This window comes from Dendropsophus ebraccatus, chromosome 14 (genome assembly GCF_027789765.1).
Source record: "Dendropsophus ebraccatus isolate aDenEbr1 chromosome 14, aDenEbr1.pat, whole genome shotgun sequence".
NCBI lineage: Eukaryota > Metazoa > Chordata > Amphibia > Anura > Hylidae > Dendropsophus > Dendropsophus ebraccatus.
In genome coordinates, this window is record NC_091467.1 from 78,824,632 (window position 1) to 78,849,319 (window position 24,688).

At 44.5% G+C, this 24,688-nt stretch overlaps 1 protein-coding gene across 1 annotated transcript in view; it reads right to left on the minus strand.

The window, feature by feature from the left end:
- LOC138771931 (protein-glutamine gamma-glutamyltransferase 6-like) overlaps positions 1-24,688 on the minus strand; it is a 67,382-nt gene that overhangs the window by 23,570 nt on the left and 19,124 nt on the right. The window contains exons 6-10 of the mRNA XM_069951934.1: positions 23,034-23,166; positions 9,825-9,928; positions 3,101-3,346; positions 2,151-2,495; positions 889-1,046 (exon numbers count right to left, since the gene is read on the minus strand). Coding sequence (XP_069808035.1) covers positions 889-1,046; positions 2,151-2,495; positions 3,101-3,346; positions 9,825-9,928; positions 23,034-23,166 — 986 coding nt within the window. The remainder of the gene's footprint in view (positions 1-888; positions 1,047-2,150; positions 2,496-3,100; positions 3,347-9,824; positions 9,929-23,033; positions 23,167-24,688) is intronic.

Genomic DNA, 24,688 nt, shown 5'->3' on the forward strand with positions numbered 1-24,688 from the left:
CCACACTGAGTATATCCTCCACAGTATATAGATGTATATAGCAGCCACACTGCAATCCTGCACTCTACTGAGCATATCCTCCCACAGTATATAGCTGTATATAGGGGCCACACTGAGTATATCCTCCACAGTATATAGATGTATATAGCAGCCACACTGCAATCCTGCTCTCTACTGAGCATATCCTTATACAGTATATGGCTATGTTCACACTACGTATATGTCCGGCCGCATATATTTCGCAGCCGCACATATACGTGTAAAACTCCGGCCGGGATTTACGCAAGTTGCGGCCGGCTACGTACGGTCCGCAAACTTACGCCCGTAAGCTACGTATGCTTCCCGAGCGGCGTATGTAGCGATCTGACAGCGGTCTTTTACTTGGATATCTTCGCCTAGCCCCGGACACCCCACAGAACCTTTTGGATCTGCAAATCAAAGTGTAAAAATGAAGAAATCACCACTACGTACGGGACCGCATGTTACGCTACGGGCGTAAGTTACAGCATTTCCGTCCTCAAACAATGGTCTGGTTCATTTTTTACGGCGCTGCATACAATCCGGGCGTAAATTCGTACGTAGTGTGAACTGTGCGGCCGTACATCGTATACTTTCCATTGTACGCAAACTACGTAAATCTCCGGCCGCTTATTCACGGAACGCGCTACGGCCGGATACTTACGTAGTGTGAACTTAGCCTATAGATGCATATAGCGGTCACACTGAGCATATCCTCCCACAGTATATAGATGTGTGTGTGTGTATATATATATATATTATAGTGTTGATGGGTGATGCAGATATGGTGTGTATACATATCTGTAGATGGGGGGGGGGTCTCAGCGCGGGGGACGTGGCAGAGCTTTCCTTATACGACAGATGACTTACCTTGATGGTGAGTGAGGGGCTTTGTATGGTAATGACTTTGGTTATCAGTAACTTCTGTACGTCGTCTCCTTGACACAAAGCCGAGACCTCCAGCACTTTGTCCTCCATCAGACAGTCGGCGTATCTGCTGTACGGAATTGTAAATGGAATCTCCTTTTCTGAAATCAAATACAATAAATCTTAATATTTTATCCTCATCTCTTCATTTACTGAAGGAGGTGGAGTATATAACAGGTAAGTAATGGATCATGGTGGAGTATATAACAGGTAAGTAATGGATCATGGTGGAGTATATAACAGGTAAGTAATGGATCATGGTGGAGTATATAACAGGTAAGTAATGGATCATGGTGGAGTATATAACAGGTAAGTAATGGATCATGGTGGAGTATATAACAGGTAAGTAATGGATCATGGTGGAGTATATAACAGGTAAGTAATGGATCATGGTGGAGTATATAACAGGTAAGTATTGGAGGGTGTGGAGTGTTGGAGGGATTAGTACTGGGGTGGTGGGGTATATAACAGGTAAGTACAGGTACCCATAATCCCCATAGGGTTGTTCCCCATAATCCCCATAGGGTTGTTCCCCATAATCCCCACAGGGTTGTTCCCCATAATCCCCACAGGGTAGTTCCCCATAATCCCCACAGGGTTGTTCCCCATAATCCCCATAGGGTTGTTCCCCATAATCCCCATAGGGTAGTTCCCCATAATCCCCACAGGGTAGTTCCCCATAATCCCCACAGGGTAATTCCCCATAATCCCCATTGGGTTGTTCCCCATAATCCCCATAGGGTAATTCCCCATAATCCCCATAGGCTTGTTCCCCATAATCCCCATAGGGTTGTTCCCCATAATCCCCATAGGGTTGTTCCCCATAATCCCCACAGGGTAATTCCCCATAATCCCCATAGGCTTGTTCCCCATAATCCCCATAGGGTTGTTCCCCATAATCCCCATAGGGTAGTTCCCCATAATCCCCATAGGGTAGTTCCCCATAATCCCCATAGGGTTGTTCCCCATAATCCCCATAGGGTAGTTCCCCATAATCCCCACAGGGTAGTTCCCCATAATCCCCACAGGGTTGTTCCCCATAATCCCCATAGGGTAGTTCCCCATAATCCCCATAGGGTTGTTCCCCATAATCCCCACAGGGTAGTTCCCCATAATCCCCACAGGGTTGTTCCCCATAATCCCCACAGGGTTGTTCCCCATAATCCCTATAGGGTAATTCCCCATAATCCCTATAGGGCTGTTACCTTGGTTAGCCGCCATGCTAATAGACATGCTGTCACTCATGACGTTTCTCACCACCCGCCTGGTGTAGCCGCTGCTGCTAACGCTGAAATTAATGGTGAGGTTTTTGGCTGCTCCCGAATTCTTGAGTACCAATACGAGATTGACATTGTGGCCGATCACAGTGGGATCAGATTCTGTGAATTTTCCGCTCATGTTCACATTAGTGAAGAGCTCCATCCTGGCTACTCTGACCAGGGCGGCCGGAGCGCCTTCACTGCTTGTGTCATCATCATCTTCGTCAAAGCTTCTGCGTCCATAGAGCTGCAGCACGGCATTGTGGTAGGCTTCTCTCTCCGCAGCCGAGCCTTGCAGAAACATAAGAGAACAATATATTTACGGCCAATCCCGCTCCCATATACATTGTAGTCTTTATAATCCATAGTCCGAAACCTTCAGAAACGGCCAACAAGTCGGGAGATCTTTGCAATCTACTTGGAAAGAACACGTCCTTAGAGGGTGAGATCTTATTATTTTTTACTGTATAGATTTACCCTAGTAGATTACCCCCCCCCCTGGAACGTATATAGTAACGTGACCCCCATACACCTCCTAGGTCCATCATCCAAGATCAGCCAGTTCTGATGACCTCATGCCTATGGCTAGCTTTAAACTAGTGACAGGGGATTTCCAAGACTTTGATGGATCCATTCATTTAGCATTTACACTAATGGGAAGTGAAGTGCAGTTACCCTGTGCGGCCACTACACAATGTACGGCGCTGTCTGCTTATGATTCTATTCAGGCTGATGAGCGTCAGGATAGTCAGGTAACCATTGGCGATTCTCAGGATAGACCAGTAGCAGAACCCCTTTAAATGCTCTATAGTACAGGCAGCATCTCTGGTTCTGGGCTGCACTGTGTGATTAGGTTCTTAGAGGTGGTGAACACCCGGATCTTTCCATCGTCTTACCTTCAGCATATTTATAATGGGAGGTGATGTCCGTTCTCTTGTTGCTGCCCACAGCTTTTGTGCTGGTGCATTTCCCAATGGAGCTGCTGTTGGTTTGAACCCTCTCATAGGATCCTTCTTCCTTCTTGTATATCCAGGAGACGCGATCCGCATTAACCTCCGAGAACACGAAGGGGCCGTCGTACTTCAGCTTCACGTCTCCCTGTTTGATGGCTTTAACTGATGTCGGTCCCAGCCTGTAGACCCCTGTACACACACAGCAGTACATTCAGCACCCTATCCACCTCATTGTTTAAGGCAGTGATTTTCAACCAGTGTGCCGCGACACATGGTCGGGTGTGCTGCGGGGAAGGTTCCCCAAACTATGGTGCCCCTGTGAAACAGGAGAAAACAATGGGGGAGAAAAACCTGGGGATGGGGGAGAGAAACAGCAGAGAAGCAGGGGGGAGAAGTATGGTGGAGAGAAGCACAGGAGAGAAGCATGGGGGAGAGAAGCACAGGAGAGAAGCACAGGAGAGAAACCTGGGGATGGGGGAGAGACAGGGGAGAGAAGCAGGGGGGAGAGAAACATGGGGATGGGGGAGAGAAACAGGGGGGAGAGAAGCAGGGGGGAGAGAAACCTGGGGATGGGGGAGAGACAGGGGAGAGAAGCAGGGGGGAGAGAAACATGGGGATGGGGGAGAGAAACAGGGGGGAGAAGCATGGTGGAGAGAAGCACAAGAGAGAAGTATGGTGGAGAGAAGCACAGGAGAGAAGAAGGGGGGAGAAGTATGGTGGAGAGAAGCACAGGAGAGAAGCATGGGGGAGAGAAGCACGGGGGAGAGAAGCATGGGGGAGAGAAGCATGGGGGAGAGAAACCTGGGGATGGGGGAGAGAAGCAGGGGGGAGAAGTATGGTGGAGAGAAGCACAGGAGAGAAGCATGGGGGAGAGAAGTACAGGAGAGAAGCAGGGGGGATAAGTATGGGGGAGAGAAGCAGGGGGGCGAAGTATGGTGGAGAGAAGCACAGGAGAGAAGAAGGGGGGAGAAGTATGGTGGAGAGAAGCACAGGAGAGAAGCATGGTGGAGAGAAGCACAAGAGAGAAGAATGGTGGAGAGAAGCACAGGAGAGAAGAAGGGGGGAGAAGTATGGTGGAGAGAAGCACAGGAGAGAAGCACAGGGGGGAGAAGCAGGGGAGAGAAGCACAGGAGAGAAGTATGGTGGAGAGAAGCACAGGAGAGAAATATGGGGGAGAAGTATGGTGGAGAGAAGCACAGGAGAGAAGCATGGGAGAGAAGCACAGGAGAGAAGCAGGGGGGAGAAGTATGATGGAGAGAAGCAGGGGGAGAGAAGCAGGGGGGAGAAGTATGGGGGAGAGAAGCACAGGAGAGAAGCAGGGGGAGAAGTATGGTGGAGAGAAGCAGGGGGAGAAGTATGGTGGAGAGAAGCAGGGGGGAGAAGCATGGGGGAGAGAAGCACAGGAGAGAAGCAGGGGGGAGAAGTATGGTGGAGAGAAGCATGGGGGAGAGAAGCACAGGAGAGAAGCAGGGGGGAGAAGTATGGTGGAGAGAAGCACAGGAGAGAAGTATGGTGGAGAGAAGCATGGGGGAGAGAAGCACAGGAGAGAAGTATGGGGGAGAAGTATGGTGGAGAGAAGCACAGGAGAGAAGTATGGTGGAGAGAAGCACAGGAGAGAAGTATGGTGGAGAGAAGCACAGGAGAGAAGTATGGTGGAGAGAAGCACAGGAGAGAAGTATGGTGGAGAGAAGCACAGGAGAGAAGTATGGTGGAGAGAAGCACAGGAGAGAAGCCCAGGGGGAGAAGTATGGTGGAGAGAAGCAGGGGGGAGAAGTATGGGGGAGAGAAGCACAGGAGAGAAGCAGGGGGGAGAAGTATGGGGGAGAGAAGCACAGGAGAGAAGCAGGGGGGAGAAGTATGGTGGAGAGAAGCACAGGAGAGAAGCATGGGAGAGAAGCACAGGAGAGAAGCAGGGGGGAGAAGTATGATGGAGAGAAGCAGGGGGAGAGAAGCAGGGGGGAGAAGTATGGGGGAGAGAAGCACAGGAGAGAAGCAGGGGGAGAAGTATGGTGGAGAGAAGCAGGGGGAGAAGTATGGTGGAGAGAAGCAGGGGGGAGAAGCACAGGAGAGAAGCAGGGGGGAGAAGTATGGTGGAGAGAAGCATGGGGGAGAGAAGCACAGGAGAGAAGCAGGGGGGAGAAGTATGGTGGAGAGAAGCACAGGAGAGAAGTATGGTGGAGAGAAGCATGGGGGAGAGAAGCACAGGAGAGAAGTATGGGGGAGAAGTATGGTGGAGAGAAGCACAGGAGAGAAGTATGGTGGAGAGAAGCACAGGAGAGAAGTATGGTGGAGAGAAGCACAGGAGAGAAGTATGGTGGAGAGAAGCACAGGAGAGAAGCCCAGGGGGAGAAGTATGGTGGAGAGAAGCAGGGGGGAGAAGTATGGGGGAGAGAAGCACAGGAGAGAAGCAGGGGGGAGAAGTATGGGGGAGAGAAGCACAGGAGAGAAGCAGGGGGGAGAAGTATGGGGGAGAAGTATGGTGGAGAGAAGCACAGGAGAGAAGCACAGGAGAGAAGTATGGGGGAGAAGTATGGGGGAGAGAAGCACAGGAGAGAAGCACAGGAGAGAAGCAGGGGGGAGAAGTATGATGGAGAGAAGCAGGGGGAGAGAAGCAGGGGGGAGAAGTATGGGGGAGAGAAGCACAGGAGAGAAGCAGGGGGGAGAAGTATGGTGGAGAGAAGCAGGGGGGAGAAGTATGGTGGAGAGAAGCACAGGAGAGAAGCATGGGGGAGAGAAGCAGGGGGGAGAAGTATGGTGGAGAGAAGCATGGGGGAGAGAAGCACAGGAGAGAAGCAGGGGGGAGAAGTATGGTGGAGAGAAGTATGGGGGAGAGAAGCACAGGAGAGAAGCATGGGGGAGAGAAGCAGGGGGGAGAAGTATGGTGGAGAGAAGCACAGGGGGGAGAAGCAGGGGAGAGAAGCACAGGAGAGAAGTATGGTGGAGAGAAGCACAGGAGAGAAGTATGGGGGAGAAGTATGGTGGAGAGAAGCACAGGAGAGAAGCATGGGAGAGAAGCACAGGAGAGAAGCAGGGGGGAGAAGTATGATGGAGAGAAGCAGGGGGAGAGAAGCAGGGGGGAGAAGTATGGGGGAGAGAAGCACAGGAGAGAAGCAGGGGGAGAAGTATGGTGGAGAGAAGCAGGGGGAGAAGTATGGTGGAGAGAAGCAGGGGGGAGAAGCATGGGGGAGAGAAGCACAGGAGAGAAGCAGGGGGGAGAAGTATGGTGGAGAGAAGCATGGGGGAGAGAAGCACAGGAGAGAAGCAGGGGGGAGAAGTATGGTGGAGAGAAGCACAGGAGAGAAGTATGGTGGAGAGAAGCATGGGGGAGAGAAGCACAGCAGAGAAGTATGGGGGAGAAGTATGGTGGAGAGAAGCACAGGAGAGAAGTATGGTGGAGAGAAGCACAGGAGAGAAGTATGGTGGAGAGAAGCACAGGAGAGAAGTATGGTGGAGAGAAGCACAGGAGAGAAGTATGGTGGAGAGAAGCACAGGAGAGAAGCCCAGGGGGAGAAGTATGGTGGAGAGAAGCAGGGGGGAGAAGTATGGGGGAGAGAAGCACAGGAGAGAAGCAGGGGGGAGAAGTATGGGGGAGAGAAGCACAGGAGAGAAGCAGGGGGGAGAAGTATGGGGGAGAAGTATGGTGGAGAGAAGCACAGGAGAGAAGCACAGGAGAGAAGTATGGGGGAGAAGTATGGTGGAGAGAAGCACAGGAGAGAAGCACAGGAGAGAAGCAGGGGGGAGAAGTATGATGGAGAGAAGCAGGGGGAGAGAAGCAGGGGGGAGAAGTATGGGGGAGAGAAGCACAGGAGAGAAGCAGGGGGGAGAAGTATGGTGGAGAGAAGCAGGGGGGAGAAGTATGGTGGAGAGAAGCACAGGAGAGAAGCATGGGGGAGAGAAGCAGGGGGGAGAAGTATGGTGGAGAGAAGCATGGGGGAGAGAAGCACAGGAGAGAAGCAGGGGGGAGAAGTATGGTGGAGAGAAGTATGGGGGAGAGAAGCACAGGAGAGAAGCATGGGGGAGAGAAGCAGGGGGGAGAAGTATGGTGGAGAGAAGCATGGGGGAGAGAAGCACAGGAGAGAAGCAGGGGGGAGAAGTATGGTGGAGAGAAGCACAGGAGAGAAGTATGGTGGAGAGAAGCATGGGGGAGAGAAGCACAGGAGAGAAGTATGGGGGAGAAGTATGGTGGAGAGAAGCACAGGAGAGAAGTATGGTGGAGAGAAGCACAGGAGAGAAGTATGGTGGAGAGAAGCACAGGAGAGAAGCAGGGGGGAGAAGTATGGGGGAGAGAAGCACAGGAGAGAAGCAGGGGGGAGAAGTATGGGGGAGAGAAGCACAGGAGAGAAGCAGGGGGGAGAAGTATGGGGGAGAGAAGCACAGGAGAGAAGCAGGGGGGAGAAGTATGGGGGAGAGAAGCAGGGGGGATAAGTATGGGGGAGAGAAGCAGGGGGGATAAGTATGGGGGAGAGAAGCAGGGGGGATAAGTATGGGGGAGAGAAGCAGGGGGGATAAGTATGGGGGAGAGAAGCAGGGGGGATAAGTATGGGGGAGAGAAGCAGGGGGGATAAGTATGGGGGAGAGAAGCAGGGGGGAGAGAAGCAGGGGGGATAAGTATGGGGGAGAGAAGCAGGGGGGAAAAGTATGGCGGAGAGAAGCAGGGGGGAAAAGTATGGGGGAGAGAAGCAGGGGGGATAAGTATGGGGGAGAGAAGCAGGGGGGATAAGTATGGGGGAGAGAAGCAGGGGGGATAAGTATGGGGGAGAGAAGCAGGGGGGATAAGTATAGGGGAGAGAAGCAGGGGGGATAAGTATGGGGGAGAGAAGCAGGGGGGATAAGTATGGGGGAGAGAAGCAGGGGGGATAAGTATGGGGGAGAGAAGCAGGGGGGAGAGAAGCAGGGGGGATAAGTATGGGGGAGAGAAGCAGGGGGGAAAAGTATGGGGGAGAGAAGCAGGGGGGATAAGTATGGGGGAGAGAAGCAGGGGGGAGAGAAGCAGGGGGGATAAGTATGGGGGAGAGAAGCAGGGGGGATAAGTATGGGGGAGAGAAGCAGGGGGGATAAGTATGGGGGAGAGAAGCAGGGGGGATAAGTATGGGGGAGAGAAGCAGGGGGGATAAGTATGGGGGAGAGAAGCAGGGGGGTTAAGTATGGGGGAGAGAAGCAGGGGGGTTAAGTATGGGGGAGAGAAGCAGGGGGGTTAAGTATGGGGGAGAGAAGCAGGGGGGTTAAGTATGGGGGAGAGAAGCAGGGGGGTTAAGTATGGGGGAGAGAAGCAGGGGGGATAAGTATGGGGGAGAGAAGCAGGGGGGATAAGTATGGGGGAGAGAAGCAGGGGGGATAAGTATGGGGGAGAGAAGCAGGGGGGATAAGCATGGGGGAGAGAAGCACAGGGGGGTAGAAGAAAACAGGCCCAGGTTTCACACTGAGTAAGTATAAATACATTTAGAATCTGTATTATTAACTATATGTATAATATGTACTGTTTTAGTGTCATTTTGTGCCATTTTGGTTGGTGGTGCCCCGGGATTTTTTAAGTATAAAAAGTGTGCCGCGGCTCAAAAAAGGTTGAAAATCACTGGTTTAAGGAACAGTTTAAAGTTTCGACTAAAGAACTTTGACATTTTTTTTATATTTATTTTTTATTATTTTGTGTCCCAGAATTTGTCTGGAATCTGCTCGATGGATTCTGGTGCTGATACGCAGGATTAGGCTATGTTCACACAACGTCAAAAATATTGAAAAGGCGTCTGATCTTCATATTTTAAAAAACGTCCGTTCTTGCCGTGATTTAACTGACCGCGATGGCAATGCATTGAAGTCAATGGGAAGACGGACGTCCAATGCGCACAGTGTATGGAATAACGGACTTTTTTTGCAGCGGATGTCAAAATAATGAACATGACAATTCTTTTCGGACTACTTTTGCAAACGGGACGTTTTTCATTAGTTGGTCATACACAGTTTTTGTTTTTTCACTGTTCTTTCTCCGTTTTTTTACTATTAAATTCAATGGACTTTTCAATTAAGCCGCATCCCAAGGCCAATTAGTAACCAAACTAGTATCATGTACAAACACCCGTCAGCGCACTAAGGGGAGGCCAGGCTGCTAAATGACGTCCACTATTTTTGCCTCACAATAACGGATGTCATTTTAAAAGGAGCTAAAAAACGTGTGAACATGGCCTATGGTAGGACCCTATTGCACGACCTGATATTTAGGAGGGCCTGTCAGGTAAGTGCTATTTAGGAGGACCTGTTTGGTAAGTGCTCGCTGTCTGTGCTATTACACGCACCAACATCGAGCCGGGGGGGGGGGGGGGGGAGGCTGGGCTTCTATAGGTGGCCCACAGGAGATAGCGGCGGTCCGTCACCATCGTTGCTCTTCTTTCTCCTTCATGTTCTGTTCACGTCGGCTGATTGTTTGAACATGAGCTATTACTGGGGACAGAGGACTGATCAGAGAAAGGGGCAATAATAAACATTGTACCTATAGCAGTAGGAGCCGACCGATCACCAACCACCACCCACAGGGGTGTCCGGGGCTGTATAATGTGCCCCTCCACCACTGAATTCAGTAGAATGGCTGATAATCCCTCTGGTTACCCCATCAGCATATATATGTGGGGGTATATATAAAAATATATATATATGAATTATCGGTTGATCAAACCTTCACTTGTCTCTTGCGGAGTTGCATCCAGAACCTGCCATCCATTATAGAATGATCCAAGGTCGTCTCTGGTGAACCAAGCTTCATTCCATACATGAAAATTCCTAATCAAAAAAAGGAGAACATTTCAAAGCCAAGATGAGGAAGAAGAATGATAGTAATAAAAAGAATTACAATGAACCAGAATAGTGACAATGTAGGGATGATAGCATTATACTGCCCTTCACTTCTATCTGAATGTCTGGTTAGCTGGCACACCCCTGGCAGTCAGTGGTAGGTGCCCGTCCCTTACTAACCCCTAATGATACCTTCTGATTATAATCTGTATACAGCAGGGTAGCTTTCATACATGTGTATCATCACTTACCCATTGAATTATGTCATTCATTTTATTTCTACTGAATAAATAAAATCATAAACTGAAGAACTACAAGGATAACAAAGAGCAATACAGGAATGATAAAGTGTACTACAAGAATATAAAGGACAATACAAAAAGCAATACAAGGATAACAAAGAGCAATACAAGGATAACAAAGAGCAATACAAGGATAACAAAGAGCAATACAAGGATAACAAAGCAAACTACAAGGATAACAAAGAGCAATACAAGGATAACAAAGAGCAATACAAGGATAACAAAGAGCAATACAAGGATAACAAAGAGCAATACAAGGATAACAGCAATACAAGGATAACAAAGAGCAATACAAGGATAACAGCAATACAAGGATAACAAAGCAAACTACAAGGATAACAAAGAGCAATACAAGGATAACAAAGAGCAATACAAGGATAACAAAGAGCAATACAAGGATAACAAAGAGCAATACAAGGATAACAAAGCAAACTACAAGGATAACAAAGAGCAATACAAGGATAACAAAGAGCAATACAAGGATAACAAAGCAAACTACAAGGATAACAAAGAGCAATACAAGGATAACAAAGAGCAATACAAGGATAACAAAGCAAACTACAAGGATAACAAAGAGCAATACAAGGATAACAAAGAGCAATACAAGGATAACAAAGCAATACAAGGATAACAAAGCAAACTACAAGGATAACAAAGAGCAATACAGGGATAACAGAGCAATACAAGGATAACAAAGAGCAATACAAGGATAACAAAGCAATACAAGGATAACAAAGAGCAATACAGGAATGATAAAGTGTACTACAAGAATAAAAAAGCACAATACAAAAAGCAATACAAGGATAACAAAGAGCAATACAAGGATAAAGCAAACTACAAGGATAACAAAGAGCAATACAAGGATAACAGCAATACAAGGATAACAAAGAGCAATACAAGGATAACAAAGCAAACTACAAGGATAACAAAGAGCAATACAAGGATAACAAAGAGCAATACAAGGATAACAAAGCAAACTACAAGGATAACAAAGAGCAATACAAGGATAACAAAGAGCAATACAAGGATAACAAAGCAATACAAGGATAACAAAGCAAACTACAAGGATAACAAAGAGCAATACAGGGATAACAGAGCAATACAAGGATAACAAAGAGCAATACAAGGATAACAGCAATACAAGGATAACAAAGAGCAATTGTAAAAAACTAATAACCTGTAACCCCATCTATAACATCTAACCTTATTAATGGCTGAATGGATCATATTATCTTTGGCATTAGTGGAATCAAATTATTATCATCCAAGATATATCTACACTGTATTCCAGTCTCATTCTCTTCTCCACTCTCATATTGAGTATAGGGCTGAACTCTCACCTAGTAATTTCTTGACCTCCAAAATGGTGGATGACTGGAAGTCCTAATATGGTCGTGTCTAGATGGTCACGTGGGTAATGTATGGATCATAGTGAGATATAGCTACGTGTCCAGCTTGACCAATCCACTTGGAGCTTTGCCAGTATACCATTTTTGGGATATAAGTTGTACTGGGTGTAACCATATTTGGGCATAAGTGTATATATTTTCCCGGTCAGGAGAGTATATAGACTTAGAAGGTTAGTTGGTTGGGGGGTCTTTTTGTATACCATCTTTCAAGAGAAGCCTCCACGCACATCTGGGGTTTGTTAGCCCCCACCTCATGAATTCACCCAAGGAAGTTCTTTGTTCTCTAGCCAAATCTTCAGTCACCATTGGAAAGAGACTACATCCCCATCATTTTTGGGACTCTGAGACTTGAACCACAGAGACATTCTAAGACATTTGTAAGACTATTGCCTTATTTCTCTTATGACTGATATCCTGTTTATATGATATTTGTACCTCCTTTGGTGAAGAATTAAACCCACCATATTTTTACCTACAAGTTTTCTTCTGCCGTCCTGGATCATTCAAATTTCCCTCCAAAGCACACTTTTCCTTCTTTTTTAAACCTCGTCCTTATTACAGAGTGGCGAGCCAACCAGATTCTTTATTTATTTTTGGATCCTCACCTCGTTCAGGGGGGACAGACTTGTGCGTTGTTTGTACAAGGTTGCGGACAAATAAATAAACAAAGAAAAGGACCTGAAGCACGAGGTTTAAAGTCTGGGATTTAAAGGCTATTAAAGGAGTCACAACGGAAGCGTCCTTCAGCATCCAGGCGGTGGCGGAGATAGCATCCCAGGAGGAGAACATCTAAAAGCTACCAGAGTGTGAGTATTTTCATTCCTTCTTTATATCATATATAGAGGATGGATTTCATTGATAGCTATGCCAGTAAAAGCAATGTACAGTTTAGCTTTGATAATTGTCAGACAAATGCACAGTTATGGGAGAGATTGTATCAGCAATGTTTGGAGAGTAATAAATTGATGGACAAGAAATTGTTGTGTATAGATAAAGAGAAAAGAAAACTTAGAAATGTTTTAAATCTGGTAAAGATTTTCAATGATTTACTAATAGAGGACGGTCAAAGAAGAAATGTCTGTGTGGTTCAGCAGGCAGAGACAAAGTCAGAGAAGGATTATTCAGATTGTGAGAACTGTTTCATTTTGGCGCAGCAGCTTGAATTGTATGAACAGGAAATTGATGTAAAGACGCAGTTGTTATCAGACATATCCAGGGGTAACAGGATTGATCATAGGAATAACAGAAATGTGTGTACATTAACTAAGAAGAGTAAAACTACTGTAGATGGGTCATTTGTGCCAAATCCGAATGTTTCCGGAAATGTAATAGATAGCGAGGACGAAGAGATTATTACTACAGATGTAATAAAACGAAGAAAATTGCATGAGAGAGCGGCTAAGTTGAATTTGAAAATTCATGATCAGTTGATGAAAATAGCAAAGGATATTCCGGCTTTTAATGACAGGATGGATGCATTCTTTAACATTGATCTTTTTGAGTCGAATTGTGATAAGTTTAATCTGACTGAGGAACAAAAGAATAAAGTATTCAAGGTTTGGTTACCCTCCCATATGTCAAAAAGATTAGAGACATCTCCGAGGAGCGATGGCTATCATAGTTCGGATTCGGATCGGTTGAGGCAATTACTTCTGTTTATGACAGGAGAGCCTCTCCCTTCTTTGTCTATATTGGAATCATTAAAAGTTAGCCCACAGGAGGACCCGTTCTCATTTCTGATGAAATTTGAGAAAGCGTACCGCATGGTAATGAAGGTGGAGGAGGGGGAGGAGCCTCCGGAAATGATTGCTGCATTTGTGAAAAAGTTTGGTTATTTGGATTCTTTGTCTTTGCATATTGCGTCAGAAAAGCCATCCTTGCATGAGGCGGCTACTTTTATTGATCGCATAAGGAGATCAATCAAAGTGAATCAGGTGAAGGCTAAGGTTGCAACGGTGCAGAATAAAAGTGATCAACAGTTAGAGCAAACCCAGGGCAGCCTACCCAAGCCACAGATACATCAGGCTGCTGGACAGGGGGAATTTAGGACCCAGAAAAGAGGTAGAATTCAGGCCACGTGTTTTTTTTGTAAGAGGCCTGGTCACATCAAAAATCAGTGCCGTGCTTTTCTCCATAGACAACTTTCTAGGTCCCATGAAAATGGTTTAGTCCCAACAGCCCCGACTATTACAAATTCTGTGTCTGGAGAAAGTACTTCTACATCTCCGTATGCAGACCTAACAAGACAGATACAGGAAATGAAAAAGAATGGTTCTGCTATTCCGGACAACAGGGGGGCAGGGAGACCTGAGGAGGGTGTGCCATCCTCCCATTGACTAAGGAATGTTTTAACCCATTGTTCACTGGAACTTGTAGCCCCTTTCTCAGTGGATAATTGTGGAAGGCCGTTTGTGAGGGGGATTCTCGATGGTAATGACGTCACAGTCCTTTTGGATACAGGAGCTCAGCTCAGTGTAACTAATCAGCAGCACATGTTGTTAAGCCCTAATGCTCCAGTTTGTACAATTGTTGGTTTCAGTGGGAAGGGGACCACTGACGCAACTTTGGTGAAAGGAGTTTTGTTTGAGATTCCTGGTTATTTGAGCATAGAGATTGATGTTTGGTATTGTCCTAGTTCTCAGAATATTCTTGGTACTGATTTGATGAAAGCCAAAGGCTGGATCATTGATCTAGCAAATCAAGTGATCTGGAAAGGCAATAAAAATTGTAAAGCTGTGGTGGTTGATCCAAGTGATTATGCTTCAGTTGCAGGGATTAATTTGGTTGAGCAAATTTCTCCAAATCATGTTTGGCCAGAGGTAGACAATGATAATCTGGAACTTGTTGAGATTGTGCAGAAATATCCTTCTCTATGGGCTCAGTTCAGGAATGAGGTTGGAACATTGAAAGGATTTGAAGTCAGAGTGGATGGATTAGACCCTCCCCCACAGAAGCAGTACAAGTTGCCGCCAGAAACCATAGAGCCTTTGTCTAAGATAATTAAGGAATTTCTTCAACAAGGAGTTGTTTGCAAAGCCAATTCAATAACAAACAATCCAATTTGGGCAGTGATGAAAAGTGACAAATCAGTCAGGATGCTTTTGGATTTGAGGTTGTTTAATAAGTATACGCCAAATGTAGCGCCTATCGTGGCCAGCACACCTGATATAATGGCGTGGTTGAACGCAAGGCGAAATATTTTACCGTGTTAGATGTAAGTAACGGCTTTTATTCATTAATTATACAAAAAGAATCGAGGTACAAATTTGCTTTTTCGTTTGGCGATGAACAGTACGTTTTTTGCAGGCTTCCGCAAGGGGCTCACCTATCCCCAAGTGTATTTCATCAGGCGTTGGCAAAAGTGTTGTCAAAATTTTCTAGGCCAGATTGTATTTTGCAATATGTGGATGACATTTTGTTGGCAACGGAGGACAGGGAGACTCATCTGATTTTGTTGGATGAATTGTTCAGAGTGTTGCATGAATCTGGGCTGAAATTGAACCCAAAGAAAGTACAACTGTTGAAACATGAGGTTAGATACTTGGGAGTTTGGATTAGTCCTGGTCAGAGACGCCCCCTACAGGAAAGAGTGGAGACTATTGCATTGTTGCCTGTCCCTACAACATACAAAAGTTTGAGACAGTTTTTGGGTCTTGTGAATTTTTCCAGAGAGTTCATTGAAGGATTTGCAGAGAAGGCCAAGCCTCTGTATGATGTATTGAAAGATACTGATGATGACAAATCCTTTGTTTGGGGTAATGAACAGCAGATGGCTTTTGAGCAATTGAAACTTGATTTGCAGAGAGCTCCAGCTCTGGCTACAATGTATCCCTCAAAGGCCTTTGGAATACAGGTTCATACGTCTGAGACGGCTGTCTCAGCTGTCCTGTTACAACAGCAGGGTAATGAATGGAGGATCATTGGTTATTTTTCTAAACTTCTTTCTCCGGTGGAGAAGGGATTTGAAACTTGTGCCAGGCATCTAGTGGGCGTGCATTTTGCAGTTAAGGCTACAGAACACATTGTGGGATTTGACAAATTAATTTTGCAAACTCCTCACTCTACTTTGAAACTTCTTCTTGAAAAGAGTGTGCCAGGTGTTTCCCATCAGAGATTTGCACATTGGTTGTTATCTTTGTCCCCAAAACAGATTGAAGTAGACCACAATGCAAAGTACGTTCTTCCTCAACTAATGCAGTATGAGGGGGAGTGTCATGAGTGCATTGATACGTTTCAGGGGGAGTATCCAATTCTCTTCAGAAGAGAAGCAGGTGAAGATGATAACCCAGTTTTTGTTGACGGATCACGTTTCTGTCTAAGAGGCACATATCATACTGGATGTGGCATCTGGTTTCCAAACCAAAGTCGAGAATTAATGTACAGATTACCAGGAGGTTTCTCAGCTCAGAGAGCAGAACTTGAAGCTGTAAAAACAGTTTTGGAGCTCAATGAGAGAGAGAACGGTGGTCCCTTGGTAATTTACAGTGACAGTGCTTATGTTGTTCGATCATTGACTGATTACCTATCTGTGTGGAAAAGAAGAGGATTTGTGGATTCTTCTAACAAGGTGTTAGTCCACAAAGACACATTGCAAACTATCTTTGAGCTTGCTTCCAAAAATCCTAACAAATACGCCATTGTCAAAGTTCCAGGACACAGGAAAGGAACTAGTGATTTAGCTGTGGGCAATGAGAAGGCGGATTTTCTTGCAAAAGAGGCAGCTCTGACAGGAGAGATAGTGATGGAGACTGAATCTCTGGAAGCCTTACCAATTAAGATTGTTGAGAATAAGGTGATATCATTCAGTGAGGAGCAGATGAAAGATCAGTTCATCATTGAATGCAAGAACAATATAACATCCATTTGTTTGTGAAAATGGAGTGGTGTGTTATGAAAAAGATGGAAACTTATTACCAGTTGTACCAAAACACTTGCAAATGGAGTTCACTCGTTTTAACCATGAAAGTCTGGGTCATTTGGGTCAACAGAAGTTGATGGAAGTCCTTAAAGGAAAATTTTTCTGGACTTCCATGGAATTGACTGTACAACGAGTTGTTCAGTCATGTCTTGTTTGTGCTCAAGTGAATCCAAGGCCGAAAGGACAGAAACCTCCACTTCTGAGGATTGCACCTGCAGAGGGGGCATGGGCATCTTTACAAATAGACTACATCGGACCTCTAGTTGCGGGTAAGAACGGTCTTAGATACGCCTTAGTTGTGGTGGATGTTTTCTCTAAATGGGTGGAACTGGTTCCGGTCCGGAAAGACGATGCTTTATCTACGGCTAGAGCATTGGTGAATCATGTCTTTTGTACATGGGGGATCCCGAAGTTAATATCTTCTGACCGAGGTAGCCATTTTACTGGCAAAGTTATGCAAGCTGTATGTTCAATCTTAGGTATACAACAACGATTCCATGTGCCTTATCATCCACAGTCAGCAGGGATTGTTGAAAGGATGAACAGAACGATTAAGTCCAGAATTGCCAAAATGTTATTGGACAGAGGTAATACGTGGGTTGATGCAATACCTTTTGTACTCATGAGTATCAGAGGGTCAAGCTCTTCAACTACACAGTTTACTCCGTTTGAATTGATGACAGGTAGGAAAATGCCTCTGGTGTTTCCTAATGAACCATTTTTGTCGACACCACAGAAAGATGCCATAGCAAGAACTAAATGGCTACAGTCACTCCAAGAGAACCTGAAAACGATTCTACCGCATGCAGCATCTAGAATGCAGCGCATGGTACCTCCTCATTCTTCCAAATTTGTAAAGGGAGCTTTTGTAATGATAAAAACCTTTAGGAAGAGTGGACCTTGGGAAAGTAACTGGGAAGGTCCTTTTGAAATCATTGACACAATGGGTCAGGTTATGATCCTAGTTCAAAGAACAGCTAAGACGATTAAAAATAAGCGTAGACAGCATAAGTTATGGATACATGTTGATCAGTGCAAACTGTATGTACCTGATTAATGATACTGCTTGTCTTTACAGGTCAAACCTCTCAGAAGTAAAATGACGAATAAAAGTCATCTCCGGACGGAGCGAAATCTTCAAGAGGGAAGTCGATGTCTACAGGATGTGAAGAAGAGGTGTTTCCTAACACCAATATTTCTCATATTATCCATATGTACGATATATGAAGTACATCATTATTCTTCCAAACGATCTGCAAGCGAATTCAAGGAACCAACTCAGAAGGAACTGATCTCACGCAAATCTGGAGAAGTTACCATCGTTGATGATTTGTTGGATACAGGAGACATTGATACTGCCAATGACTTAGTTGGGAATCTTTGTGTGGGATATGAAGCTACATGTTGTGTAGAAATCCATTTTGAACATAATGCCACCATAGAAATGAATATAAAGGCAGGACCTAAGACTGGGTTTACACAGTTTCAGGGTAACTACATACACAATAATCAATCAGGAACATGGGAGTGTACTCCAACAGGCTATGAGGATATATTGGTAATAAAGGAGTAGCTGTACAAAAAGGGTTAAACCAGCTCGTTGAAAGTATGATTCTAGATACAGCCAAAGTATTGGGATCCTCAGTGTCTCATCTTCAGGAGGTTTCCCTTGGATTAATAGAAAGTCAAGAAGAGACGCAAGTCTCCAGGGCTTGTCTAGAGATCCAAGTGGAGTACTCAACTAACCTAAAGATGATCACTCAGGCTTTGCAAGGTGGCATCGTACCTTTAGGTCTATTGAAAAATTTACCCGAATGTTATGGCTTCAGCTTAAGACACATGGAGTTATGGGTAAATAAGTGGAACGGCTGTGATGAAGAGGTTTGTATTGGCACCTCATTAATACCAATAACTGGGAACGAACAGTCACTCATTCCTGTCACAGTATTAGGTATTCCTGTTAGTGATACACAGGTCATTCTCTATCACTTACAATGCACACAGTTTGTAGTTGAGGGGGATGATTTGGTACAATTAGACTTATCATCATGTCTGCACTTTGATTCTAAGATCATTTGTTTAATGGGTCAAGACAAGGTTATCCATCATTCTTGCTATCACAATCAGACATCATGCCAGGCAAGAGTTGAGACGGTGACATCTATCAATGATCTTGTAACTCAGGTGGAATTGAGGAAAATCTGTTTCCAGGTGATGTTGGAGGAGGAAGTGGTAACAGCATTTTTTAGCACTTGTATCCATAGAGAGACTTTATCTAGAGGATTATATTGTATAGAAGGCGATGTAAAAGCCATAGAGATACAGGGGAAAAAGATCAGTGTAACGTCTCTCCCTACAGAACATCTCAGAACGTTACCGATACAACTAAATCTTACTCAGGTAAATCAGTTCCCTTGGCAGCAATGGACTGAGGAGATAAAGAAGGATAAAGGGCTATTGGAAATGTTACAGAAACAATTACAGAATGCTGATATTACTTTCCAACACCAACAGGGCCAATTGGAACAAATCCGACATGAATGGGATCAGATGTCAGGGTATAGTTGGTGGAAAAACTTAAAGAAATCTGTAAATATGTGGTCGAAAACTTCTGTGAATTCTGTGGCAGGAAACATATTATCTAATCCTATTGTTATTATTTCTATTCTTGTATTATTATGTATTATTTATCAAATATTCCTGATGTATAGAATGAAAAAATTGTATAGTAAGGTAAAATTAGAGGTAAACAAAGGAGACAATATAATAAGAGAAATGGTGAAGAGAATACAAAATACTAAGTCTGTAAACAATTTGGAACAAGTTATACCACAAGCCAAGCAAAATAATACGATCCATGACAAAGTGTGACATGCGGTGACGGATGAATGTGATACGAATGTGATACGAATGGAGGAATGAATGGGTTTGCATGAAAATTTTATGCTTGGAAATTATCTCCAAAGCATAAAGAGGGGGAAATGTAAAAAACTAATAACCTGTAACCCCATCTATAACATCTAACCTTATTAATGGCTGAATGGATCATATTATCTTTGGCATTAGTGGAATCAAATTATTATCATCCAAGATATATCTACACTGTATTCCAGTCTCATTCTCTTCTCCACTCTCATATTGAGTATAGGGCTGAACTCTCACCTAGTAATTTCTTGACCTCCAAAATGGTGGATGACTGGAAGTCCTAATATGGTCGTGTCTAAATGGTCACGTGGGTAATGTATGGATCATAGTGAGATATAGCTACTTGTCCAGCTTGACCAATCCACTTGGAGCTTTGCCAGTATACCATTTTTGGGATATAAGTTGTACTGGGTGTAACCATATTTGGGCATAAGTGTATATATTTTCCCGGTCAAGAGAGTATATAGACTTAGAAGGTTAGTTGGTTGGGGGGTCTTTTTGTATACCATCTTTCAAGAGAAGCCTCCACGCACATCTGGGGTTTATTAGCCCCCACCTCAGGAATTCACCCAAGGAAGTTCTTTGTTCTCTAGCCAAATCTGGAGTCACCATTGGAAAGAGACGACATCCCCATCATTTTTGGGACTCTGAGACTTGAACCACAGAGACATTCTAAGACATTTGTAAGACTATTGCCTTATTTCTCTTATGACTGATATCCTGTTTATATGATATTTGTACCTCCTTTGGTGAAGAATTAAATCCACCATATTTTTACCTACAAGTTTTCTTCTGCCGTCCTGGATCATTCAAATTTCCCTCCAAAGCACACTTTTCCTTCTTTTTTAAACCTCATCCTTATTACAGGGATAACAAAGAGCAATACAAGGATAACAAAGAGCAATACAAGGATAACAAAGAGCAATACAGGGATAACAAAGAGAAATACAGGGATAACAAAGAGCAATACAAGGATAACAAAGAGAAATACAGGGATAACAAAGAGAAATACAGGGATAACAAAGAGCAATACAAGGATAACAAAGCACAATACAAGGATAACAAAGAGCAATACAAGGATAACAAAGCACAATACAAGGATAACAAAGAGAAATACAGGGATAACAAAGAGCAATACAAGGATAACAAAGCACAATACAAGGATAACAAAGAGAAATACAAGGATAACAAAGAGCAATACAAGGATAACAAAGCACAATACAAGGATAACAAAGAGCAATACAAGGATAACAAAGCACAATACAAGGATAACAAAGAGAAATACAGGGATAACAAAGAGCAATACAAGGATAACAAAGCACAATACAAGGATAACAAAGAGCAATACAAGGATAACAAAGAGCAATACAAGGATAACAAAGAGCAATACAAGGATAACAAAGAGCAATACAAGGATAACAAAGAGCAATACAAGGATAACAAAGAGCAATACAAGGATAACAAAGCACAATACAAGGATAACAAAGAGCAATACAAGGATAACAAAGAGCAATACAAAGAGCAATACAAGGATAACAAAGAGCAATACAGGAATGATAAAGTGTACTACAAGAATAAAAAAGCACAATACAAAAAGCAATACAAGGATAACAAAGCAAACTACAAGGATAACAAAGAGCAATACAAGGATAACAAAGAGCAATACAAGGATAACAAAGCAAACTACAAGGATAACAAAGAGCAATACAAGGATAACAAAGAGCAATACAAGGATAACAAAGCAAACTACAAGGATAACAAAGCAAACTACAAGGATAACAAAGAGCAATACAAGGATAACAAAGCAAACTACAAGGATAACAAAGAGCAATACAAGGATAACAAAGAGCAATACAAGGATAACAAAGAGCAATACAAGGATAACAAAGAGCAATACAAGGATAACAAAGCAAACTACAAGGATAACAAAGAGCAATACAAGGATAACAGCAATACAAGGATAACAAAGAGCAATACAAGGATAACAAAGAGCAATACGAGGATAACAAAGCAAACTACAAGGATAACAAAGAAAACTACAAGGATAACAAAGAGCAATACAGGGATAACAAAGCAAACTACAAGGATAACAAAGAGCAATACAAGGATAACAAACCAAACTACAAGGATAACAAAGAGCAATACAAGGATAACAAAGAGCAATACAAGGATAACAAAGCAAACTACAAGGATAACAAAGAGCAATACAAGGATAACAAAGCAAACTACAAGGATAACAAAGAGCAATACAAGGATAACAAACCAAACTACAAGGATAACAAAGAGCAATACAAGGATAACAAAGAGCAATACAAGGATAACAAAGAGCAATACAAGGATAACAAAGCAATACAAGGATAACAAAGAGCAATACAAGGATAACAAAGAGCAATACAAGGATAACAAAGAGCAATACAAGGATAACAAAGCACAATACAAGGATAACAAAGCAAACTACAAGGATAACAAAGAGCAATACAAGGATAACAACGAGCAATACAAGGATAACAGCAATACAAGGATAACAAAGAGCAATACAAGGATAACAAAGAGCAATACAAGGATAACAAAGAGCAATACAGGAATGATAAAGTGTACTACAAGAATAAAAAAGCACAATACAAAGAGCAATACAAGGATAACAAAGCAAACTACAAGGATAACAGCAATACAAGGATAACAAAGCAAACTACAAGGATAACAGCAATACAAGGATAACAAAGAGCAATAAATGTATATTTATATATATATATATATATATATTTATTTTTTGACAGTATATTTAATTGCACAATGATGGATTCGTTAGAATTAAATTATTGACCAACGAAACTGATTTTATTTCAACGAAAATGTGTTTTATTAATTAAATATTAATTAGTACAGGAAGCTCCATAAGCCGTTAATTCATATTGCCGGTAATAGAGCTTTCTGTACTAATCATCACTTTACTTTAATGAAAACATCAAATGTTTCTTCTAATTATGTTATCACAATAGCCTTATTAGAAGAAACATTTAGAATTCTATGTGCGCTCAGCTGATTGGCTGATCGGCTCAGCGCACATATAATGAGCCGGTCCGCAGTACAGTGACTTCATTGTGCTGCGGACCAGTGAAGAGGACACATTGGGGTGAGTATAGAGCTCTCCCCACCCCCTCCCCAGCACTGCACCCCTCCCAGCAAGGAAGGGGGGGTCAGTTAACCCCTTCCTTGCTGGGATGGGTGCAGTCTGACATGGGTGCAGTCTGAAAATGTGTTTTATTAATTCAATATATTAACCATGAGAGACATCGGCATACTGCAGAGGATCGCAAACCCCGGTAATAGCGATTCCTGTAAACGGTCGTAGTTTCTGCCGCACATTTTCAGCCGCATAAAAAATACAGCCGCACAGATACATAGTGTGAACATAGCCTTAAAAAGCAATACATGGATAACAAAGCACAATAGAAGAATAACAAAGAGCAATAGAAGGATAACAGAGCAATACAGGATAATTGTATCCATTCCATTGAATGGTTACATTGAGTTCTTACCAAACACTGTCCTTGCCTCCTAGATCTTTGCCAGCAGGGTCATAATAGGTATCAACACTCAGAGTTTCATCTGTGTCGTGGGCCGAGGTGAAGTTAGTCACAATACGATTGGGGATCCCAAGGCATCTCAATACTAAAAGAAAAAAATAAACTCTTTGGGAAACCTCATTGTTGTGCCCCTGGCGCACAGTCCTATCTTTTCTGTGTTGTACACCAGCCATAACCTCCGCTCATCAGATCGCAGGTGGGGGAGGGGGTGCAGCAAGGCAGGGAGGAGGCGATCAAAGTTATCAAGGTTTACAGAATAAGCCATGCAAAAATCTATTCATGTTCTCGAGCAAGTGTAGAATTTTGTGTCAGCCCTACAACAGACGCAGGTTCTGCATGATGGCGCAGTACGGTGGCCATTGTTTCTTTGGTGCCGTGCGGTGGCTGTGGTGCTGTGTGGTGGCCATTGTTCCTCTGGTGCCCGGGCAGTGGTTATTGTTCCTGTGGTGCCGGGCGGTGGCTATTGTTCCTGTGGTGCCTATTGTTCCTGTGGTGCGGGGCGGTGGCTATTGTTCCTGTGGTGCTGTGTGGTGGCCATTGTTCCTCTGGTGCCCGGGCGGTGGCTATTGTTCCTGTGGTGCCGGGCGGTGGCTATTGTTCCTGTAGTGATGGGCTGCTGCTATTGTTCCTGTAGTGATGGGCTGCTGCTATTGTTCCTGTAGTGATGGGCTGCTACTATTGTTTCTGTAGTGATGGGCTGCTGCTATTGTTCCTGTGGTGCCGGGCGGTGGCGGTCTTTGGCACCAAGCACACCAAGCGATCGCTTGGGGCCCCCAACATCCAGGGGGGCCCCCACACCCCACTTTTCTGCTCAAGACCGCTGGACAGGGCCGCTGCCCCGCTCGCTGCTGCCATCTGAACTATAACTATAAGCACTCGTAATGAGCGCTCATAGTTACATGCAGCAGCATTGACAGGGCGGGGAGACATTGGCTCCATTCCTGTCAGTCACTCTTGTGGCCGCAGGAAGTGTTTTCCCTGCGGTCACAAGTGGCCGCTCTGTCCTTGTGGTGCTGGCGCTCTGGTGACATCACTGGAGCATCGGCGCCAGGACAAGGGGAGTGCGGCCTCTTGTGATCGCAGGGAAAACCCTTCCTGCGGCCACAAGAGTGAAGAGAAGAGGAGACGCCCGGACCCAGGTGAGTATAAGTGTTTGTTTTATTGTGTTAAATACTATATGGGAGGGGGAGCACACAGGTGTCTGTTTAACTGGGGGGCTATATAAATGGGGGGAGCACACAGGGGGGCTATATAACAGGGGGAGCACACAGGGGGTCTATATACTACTTGGGGCAGCAGAATGGGGGCTATATACAACTTGGAGAGCACACGGGAGGTCTATATCCAAGTGGGGAAGCACACAGGGGGGCTATATACTACTGGGGGAGCACACAGGGATCTATATACTATTGGTGGGGCACACAGGGGGTCTATATACTACTGGGGAACATGCAGGGGGTCTATATACTACTTGTGAGGCACACAGGTGGTCTATATATAACTGGGGGAGCACACAGGTGTCTGTATACTACTTGTGAGGCACACAGGTGGTCTATATATAACTGGGGGAGCACACAGGTGTCTGTATACTACTTGTGAGGCACACA